Below are 9,025 nucleotides of genomic sequence, written 5' to 3'. Positions count from 1 at the left end.
ATTGGGTTTTGTTGGCCTTTGTATATTATGTTTGTTGTTGTCATTAATATTGCTTTTGGTCCCGCGAGTATGTACGGGAAGGGTTCGTCACTCGTCACTTATACCTCCGTGACGTTGCCCGGGCATCGGCGGGGACCGTTTGCTATTCAATATAGTACACCCGCTGACCGTTCAGCCATCGGCACGGGTACCTCAACACCTTGGCTTGGGGTGTTGATGGTGCAGGTATCACCACATTCTTACCAACCTAGAAGTTTGCTCACATGCCAGTTTGGTTTGGTCCAAGTGATATCAAGCTTTCCTCTTATGTTAACACGATGTGGGAGCTTCCTTTGGGAATTTCCATGTTGTCATTTAAGCTCCTTCGTAACGGAAAGACGACCAGTATTGAAGGAGTTTAAATACGTTGGGTACACTAAAGTTTTTTGCTGTTTGTTGATAAAAATAAAAAAGCACTACAGTCATATTGAATATGAAAATTGCATGTTTTGCTGATGAAGTGGCTGAAAAAGTAAACATGCAATGCTAGAAAAATAAAATTGTAACAGCAGCATACATACATACATATTTATGTACATAAATGCTAACAAAGCTGCAAAAGTAAATAGATTCTCATGTGAACAATCAATTTCCATTGGAAAGTAAATATATTTAGCTGTTCAAAATTTATATAATACAAATTGTATGTTGTGTGCACATACATATGTGCATGTGTAGGTATAAAAAAATGATGCTAACGCTTAGCCTATATAAAAGTAACGTCCGCGCAGTAAAAAACTCAATTCCGGTTGTGGTTGTGAGCGGTGAAAGAAACACTTATCAACTTTAAACGTTATCAAATTTATTTAGGAGTGTATTGTTAAAAAAAAAATCTTTTATGCGTGTTTTTTGGTAATTGTGTGGCACTTGCCTACAAATTGGTTGGAATTAAAAATATATTTTTTGGCTTTGAATTTTATTGCTTTTTAAAAGCCCGCTTTATAATTTTTTGTTGTTGTGTGTTGCCGTAATTACGATGTGATTGATTCAATTGTTACGAATTTTTACATATTTATTTTCGTATAATGTACACATTTGTTTTTTTTTCAAGTACTAAAACCGAATTTTGAACGAGCCGTGCTTCTATTGTAAACATTTCTATTCAGTTGTTGCTTATGTGTTTTTTTTTTATTAAGCTAAAATAGAACCAAACATAGAAATTACCGTTGTTTTCAAATTTCATATATTCACTGCAATATTTAGATTGTTTTAAATATACAAAACTTATTTTTACATCACTCATTGCTACAGCAATCAATGGCGCAGCGGGACAGGGATTTTTCCATTGTTGTACATGTGTAAGTGTTGGCTGGCGGAATTCGGTTGTTGCCAGCACGACGCGCTTATGTGTACATACATATCTACATAATACTGTATTAGGGCGGGTTGATTTGTAGGGGGCCAAAAAAATTAACAGAGGCTCATCGCGATTATGATTATTTGGGTCATTTCAAGCATTTTTGCCCAAGAAACCATAGGTCCAAAATAAATTTCGAGCGAGCGACTTTTTCTATCTAGTTTTTTTTTCAAAAAGTGGATCACCTGTTGAGACAGCTGTATTGAAAACTACTTTTATTTTTATTTTACATATTAAGCGCAGTATGAAAATCAAAAAGCATGCTGTCACACAAAATACAATATATAGATATCCAGTATTACCAACATAATATTTAAAAAAAAAATACGTTATACGTATTTTAAAATTGAAACATTAAAAATGGTTTAGTTTTTTTTTCATTTACATTTCATATGTTTTTATCTTTTAAGTTGGATTTTTGAATAAATATATATTAAAATAAGAAAAAAATTTGTTTTCTAAAATTCAGAGAACAAATGAAAAAAACGAATTTTTTGTCCTAAATTGAATAAAATCGATATAAGTTGTGCATAAATATACCCGCCTTCCCACTAATTTTCACCGCTGAATATTTTAGGCTATTTAAAAATTGAAATTGTATTATGAGATTCGTGGATTTTCGCAACAATTTTGTCGGTTTTCGGAAAAAAGACATTTAAATCAAAAACAAAAAACAAGGGAGCGCCCTCGGGCGGCCCTTAAAAAAAAAATAATGCCAGAAATGGATTCCTCGACCCCAAAAATCCTCAGATACACCTTTTGGCTAGTTTTCAATGCAGCTGTCTCAACAGGTGAGTCACTTTTTGAAAAAAAAAAAAATACTAGATAGAAAAAATCGCTGGCTCGAAATTCATTTTAGACCTATGGTTTCTTGGACAAAAATGAGATCTACTTTTGATGCAAAAAATTTTACCCGCCCTAATATGTATATATGGATGTACGTATTTTCCGATGACTACTTTCATTTTCATGAAAACTCAACTGATGATAGCACGGGTATTGTAACCAAAAAGCGGTCATAAAGCAAAAAAAAAGAAAAAAACAAAGAGAAAATAATACAGAAAAAACTCTGCTTTGAAGAAACAAGCATTTCTAGGCCTTCAATTGGTTGTAAAGCCACCAGGCCCAAAAAAAACGTGGACGCCAAAAAAAAAATGCCCTTACTTCAATTAAAAACGCAGTAAACCACCACGGGTGTCCATCAAAGCAAAAAAATAACATAAAATAAAAGTGTTACAGTGAAAGTCTGCCGCGTCGTCTGAAATTCCTGCCGCGCTGCTGACATTTGACGCTGTTTTGTTTCTTCCGCTTTGTTAGAATTTTGAGTTCCTTTGTTTAACATTTCAGATTGAGCTAAAAAACGTGGAAAATCGCATAAAAATTGTTTGATGTATTCAAACAGAAAATTCGGAAAGCAAAATCAAACAATAGCATACTGAAGCCACTAGAGTAGTGTATAGCGCAAGCGGATAACAGCCGCATACATACAGGCACACATATTTAACAAAAAAGTAAAAGAGAAAGAAAATTTCAACGGAAACGGAACTAAAATGATTTTGAATGGCATTTTGCGCGAGCAGGCGTTCTCCGCATTTTTAATGGTCGTCCTGTTGTCGTTGTCGCTGAGAGAGAACTACGTACAAGCGCAGGAACCGCGACGTGACGATAAAGTGAGTTTCTTTTCGAATTAGTGAATTATTTTTGGTTTTTATAATTTTATAAGTATGAACTCAAAATTAAAAATTGACTGCAAAAACATTCAAAAATTCGCTACGCTAAAATTCCCATCTCTATTATTGTTTAACTAATGACGTTTTCATTTCAACTGCGAAGAGCAGTGTGGCCATCCATGCACCTTTGCAAGACTTCGAGAATACCACAATTAGTTTTAGAAATTGCAAAACTATTGATATAAGCAAAAATTTATTGAATTTTTCTAACAAAATTTAAAATGTTGCTATGTGTTCAATGAGAGGTAATTAAATATGTAGTTAGTATTAGCAGCTAAAGCTAAGTTGGCATCCTGGACCATCCATTTTCATTCCCTTAGTTTACTTTAGCATATGAGCCAAGTTTAATAAAAAAAGCTAAAAGATGTCAAAGGAATATCCGCAATTTTTTTGTTCCGAGAAACAGAACTATGGCTAAGCGAGTTTGCTATTTTCTGATTTGCATAGAAAAGTTGATATAAAAGTTGAATTTAGAGTGACTAAGATTAAGAGTAAACTATAAATGTGTACATAAAAGATTAATTCAGTTTATCAATTTCATGTTTGATAGTGGCCACCGCCAGCTGTTCTGAAAATGGCGAAGATATTCCATGACATTTGCGTTGAAAAAACTGGCGTAACTGAAGGTAGGTAAATTTTGACTAAAAATAATTTAAGAAGTTTTGTTTATGTATACACCGCCCGAACAAAGTATTGGCACAGCAAATTTTTCACAATATATGCAAAAGTTTTCATTCTAATATTTTTCCACTGATTTCGTATAAAAATATGTTTCATTCTACAACAAAAATCATAAAAATATAATTCCTAAACTTTGTGCAAAACTCGCGAAAATTCAGCAAATTTTCATGAAAATTTTAAATTTTTTAAGAAGATTTTTTAGAATTTGTTTGAGTATGCAGATTTGTAGCCCAATGAATTTTATTATAATAAAGTGCAAGACTTAAGTAGCAAGGAATTACCGTTAATTTTTGGCATTTTTTTTTCCACGCAGTCTCTTCCATACAACAATTTTTTTTCGAAAATACTTTATATGGGAAAAATGCAAAACACCTTCAACAAAAAAATTCTCAAAAATCAACGCGATTTTTGACTAACTCCTAACTTGCATTTTATTACTAGAACTTAATGGGCTGCAAAACTGCATACTCAAAAAAATTCTCAAAAATCTGATTAAAAAGTTTAAAATTTTCGCGAGTATCGCACAAAGCTTAGGAATTATATTTTTGTGTTTTTTGTTGTTGAATAAATCATATTTTTATACGAAATTGGCAAAAAAATATTAGAATAAAAATTGTTGCATATATTATTACAATGAAAAGAAATATGAGTTCAATTTAGATTTTAAGGCAGTAAACATATATGTATGTATGCGTGTTGGTGTTGGTTGATTTTTCCGATAGGGGGGTAGGATGATTTATTTTTGAACGAATTTCCGTCATCCCTTGTCAAGCTTGGTTTGCAGACAAACCGGTTTCGGCGTTGTGCCATCTTCAGTGTCATTTTTCGTCTTTTTGTCATCGAAGGTTTGCCATTGCCTGACGAGGGGCGACGGCTGTTAAGAAACCAATCTTTTTTCTATATTTTTTTTTGAGATGATGCTTTGACCAGGTTGAACTCAGGCCATGACAATAGGTAAATTTATAAACAAACAGCTACTAGATATTTGATTTTAGAAATTTTTGTCACTCATACGCCATGGTGTGCTAGTGACTTCAGCTACCAGCTAAGTATTCAATCGGATTTGGGATCGAAGGAGACTTTTTAGACTGACTTGGGAGTAGTATAACATAACACATAAATGACAACAAAATGTCATGTATCAATATTAACATTTTGTTAAGTCCTAAACTTGCTAAAATAGACTACTTCTCAAGTTACTGTTCCTTTTTTGTTAATTAATTTATATTTTTAAGAGAACAAATCATCGCTCACTAAAATATTAGATTTTAAGAACAGTTAATTTGCATATAGCGGACAATTTTAGTTGATAGAATTAAGCGAGCTGAAGAGTTACTCGGTTCAAACCGGCAATCGAGTGTAGTGCCAAAAAAAAAAGAGATGATGGACTTACTCTAGTTCTAAAGGATATAAGAGGGGTTTTAAATGATTAAAAATTTTTTCTACCACATATCACATTTATTAAATCGGGGCACAAATAAAAGAGTTGGAGATATTATTAAATTGCTGGCCGTTTTTAAACTCCTCTCAAAGTATTAGAAAACCTAATTTTTTTTGTATGCGAACCAACCGAGTTTGATGCAATCCTATGTATCGAATATGTATGTATGTACGTGCAAGAGCTTTTCTGAAAGAAGAGTCTAAAAATTCAATTTAATATTTTTTGAACGCTACGAAGTTTCGACATAAGCTGCTGAATATGCTTAAATAGCTGTTTTGGTATGGGCGCGCCTGTTTTAAATGAGGACTTTTTTGGTTAGACTTAGAAAACTTATTACTTTAAAGATACTTCACCAGTTTTGAATACAACAAAGTACAATACATACTGGTTTACTTGAATAAGCATATTGCTTTTATTTCTTCCAGATCCGGGCATATATAAAAATCTTGCCTTTTCTTGATAAAACAAAAGTGCAAAAGTGCGTGGTTTTGCCTACATATCTCGATTCGTTTTGCTTGTTACAAACAACAACAAAGTTATATAAGTCCTCTGGTCACAAGTGCGTTCGGGTATAAAAAAAAAGTTATTTTGAGCTATGGAAATCATTACTTGGACCTTTATATTTTTTCTGTTAAGTGGAAAAGATGAAATCCGTCAAATGGCTGCCGCCAGTGTTGTTATACATTTCTGCCCACTTTAACGCATTTTCCATGACTTTACGCAAGATTTCCGGTGATAACTGTTCGCTTTTCTGTCTAATATTATCCTTAAGGGCTGAGCTTGTCTAAAGTTTGTTGGCATATACCCGCGACTTCAAGTAGCCCAAAAGGAAGAATTGATTAAAAAGAAGGTTGATTAATTTTGCGCCACCGTATATGTGTTGCATTGAACTAATAAAACCATATTAAATTATTCATTTAGTTTTTCCATTAGTATATAGTACAACTTTTTTACTGCAAAAAAAAAAAAACAAATGTTCGGGAAACCCATAAAATAATTCAAAAAAATTTACCTCCTTTCCACTTTTACCGCCAACAAATTATACGAATTTATTCCCAATAGATCACTCGATAAGTAATGGATCGATGAAGACATTAATTTCTGCACTTATTGCAGTTAAGAGGCGTTCACTTGACCCAATATTTCGCTGTGATAATTGTGAATGCCCATCGAAGGCTTCAATAAGTGGGGAGTATTAACTTTACTGTACATAGAAGGCTGATTTCCTTACTGTGCCTGTTATATTTAATAAAAGAGGCACAAAAAACAAAGTTTTCAAGATAGTCCCGTTGCCCACTTCTTTTAGGAATTGATTGTTCTTCAAAATGAGATTGAAACAAAGCTACGCGATGCTCAGAAGTTAAAATCAGCTATGAAGTACTTAGTATTTATCGCTTAACTAAATACTTTTCACAAAATTAATCCCAAAGAATTCTGAAAACCTTGAAATAGTACTGAAAATGGCGAAATAGTGACACAATTTTTGAAATAAATCCGGAAAGTCTCGCGAAATTTTGAAAAAAAAAATAAACACAAAGAATAACGAAAAATCATGAAAAAATTAAGAGAAGTCTCGAAAGATAGTCAAAGCACCTAAAATAGCCCCGAAAACAAAAAAATCCCTACAAAATCGCAAAAACTCCAAAGGAAAACTTGAAAAGTTTCGAAAAATCCCGAAAATCACGAGGCATGTCATCGTTTTGACAATCTCTGAATTAAGAGAGCAGAAATGACAGATTTTTGATTATTTTCCTTAGACGTTTAGTATTTAGAAATCTATTAAATACTTTAATTCATTAGTATTAAGCACTTTCAAACACATAAATAGGTAATTGCGTGTTTATTATTTAACTTTAATTATATTTACGATAGTACTTAACACCCGCTTTTATTTATTATTCAGACAGCTCTAAACACTAATGGCCTTATTCATAAAAAAAAGTAGCTTTAAAAAAGCTTTATAAACTGAAAAATGTATGAAAACGTCATTTTATAAAGCTCTTTAAACCTACTTTATTTTTTTTGAATAAGGCCATAAGTATTTAAGTTAGTGTAGTCCAAAAATTCTTGTGAAAAAGTAAAGTCGGAGTTTTTATATTCTCACCCCTAGGATTTTTCTAAATATTTATCTATATTTGTTTTGAAATCAAAAAATATTTACAAGTCGCTCAAAGCGTTAAAAGTTTTCCATATATTTTATATGGGGAAAACAGCTTTTCGTAAAAATGGTTTAAAATTCTTGAAAATCTATATTTTTCTGTTTCTCTTCAGGAGATTCGAAATAATAATACCCAATTATTTAACCATTATTTATAATAACTAAAAAATCTTTAGTACTCAACTATGGTTAAATAAATAATTGGGTGTTATTAATGGAAGTCTCCTGAGAAGAACCAGAGTTCGAAATTATTGATTTTAAGAATTCTATACCATTTCTACGAAAAGTTGTTTTTTTTTCCATACAAAATATATGGAAAGCTTTGAACGCTTTGAGCGACCTGTATTTTTTGGTTTCAAAAAAAAAAAAAAAATAAATAAATAGGAGTTTTTTTCCGATATACAAACCCCGTGAGCGCATTAAGATTTCGACTTTACTTTTTTGGACTACCCTAGCATCCAAATAGCTGTTTTAAATACAAAAGCATCATATAAAATAAATGTTCGTATTCAAGTTAATTGACGGTTCTTATTTCTATAGGAAATACACGCATGTATGCAAATAAATTTGAAGAAAATACATTTAATTACAAATTTTAATTTACTAAAAATTTTCCCATCGAATAGAGGCCATCAAGGAATTCAGCGACGGTCAGATACACGAAGATGAGGCGCTCAAATGTTATATGAATTGTCTCTTCCATGAAATCGATGTGGTGGACGATAATGGTGATGTGCATTTGGAAACGCTATACAACACCGTGCCGGGTACTGTGCGTGATAAACTGATAAACATGGCAAAGGATTGCGTGCATCCGCAGGGTGATACGCTTTGTCACAAGGCTTGGTGGTTCCATCAGTGCTGGAAGAAGGCCGATCCTGTGGTAGGTTGCGTTGCTGTAAATTAATTCACACAAGAGCGCATAAGTTATTAAGTGTTATTTATTATGATTTTTAGCATTACTTCCTGCCTTAAATTTCTTGGCACAAGCTGATATCTTGAATGTTCCGGCATATCGTTATCACCGACTTCATGCATTATCAAAAACTTGGACGACGGAACCTTAGAAAAAACCCCTTGTGTGGATAAAATAAAAGTTTATGTAGAGTTTTTCTTTTATTTAGTTAAGTAAAATTTTATTTTATTAAAGCATTACAAAAATCTACCAATTTTGTCTGATATACATATGTATGAGCAGATAGCTATCAGAGGTAATTAGTAATCGGTTTGACTATAAAAACCAAACACGGCTCAGCTGAGTCAAGTATCGAAATGTGGTAAAAAAATTACTTTTCTGTTGCGAAGTTTAAAGAAATGGGCTAGTTAAATGCATTATGGAACACCCAGTCCAAACGTTAATGCAAGCGCAATTTTTGGTTGATTTTTTTTTTCACTCCTCCTCCTCCGCCACCGTAGTGGATATAGTAGCTTTATTGTTTCCTCCGTCCTGACCGACTAAATGGCTGGAACTATTTTCTCAACTTATTTCAGTGCCCTTACCATTCGATAGGGTGGAAAAGTGTTTCCTCTTTAATATAAGAACCTTACAGAAATCAGCCACTAAATCGGTGTAGTTGTCCTTACAGAATTACGATTCGTTTTGTACTGAAAGCTAGTAT

The 9,025-nt window shown here is 32.7% G+C and overlaps 1 protein-coding gene across 2 annotated transcripts; it reads left to right on the top strand.

Annotated features, from left to right (window-relative positions):
* Positions 1 to 790: 790 nt before the first annotated feature.
* LOC118738481 (pheromone-binding protein-related protein 6-like) lies at positions 791 to 8,572 on the top strand. 2 transcript variants are annotated; one of them, XM_036469414.1, is made up of 5 exons: positions 791 to 891; positions 2,744 to 3,066; positions 3,677 to 3,752; positions 8,033 to 8,289; positions 8,364 to 8,572. In XM_036469414.1, the coding sequence occupies exons 2-5, from the start codon at positions 2,947 to 2,949 to the stop codon at positions 8,379 to 8,381; spliced, it is 471 nt and encodes a 156-aa protein (XP_036325307.1). In that variant the 5' UTR covers positions 791 to 891; positions 2,744 to 2,946; the 3' UTR covers positions 8,382 to 8,572. The 2 variants fall into 2 exon arrangements, with proteins under 2 accessions (XP_036325307.1, XP_036325308.1); XM_036469415.1 differs by having other exon boundaries at positions 793 to 920.
* Positions 8,573 to 9,025: the final 453 nt, after the last annotated feature.

This window comes from Rhagoletis pomonella, unplaced genomic scaffold (genome assembly GCF_013731165.1).
Source record: "Rhagoletis pomonella isolate Grant_MI unplaced genomic scaffold, Rhpom_1.0 Rhpom_scaffold_00004, whole genome shotgun sequence".
Classification (NCBI taxonomy): domain Eukaryota; kingdom Metazoa; phylum Arthropoda; class Insecta; order Diptera; family Tephritidae; genus Rhagoletis; species Rhagoletis pomonella.
Note: the sequence above shows the minus strand (reverse complement) of the source record. Positions and strands in the feature narration are given on the sequence as shown.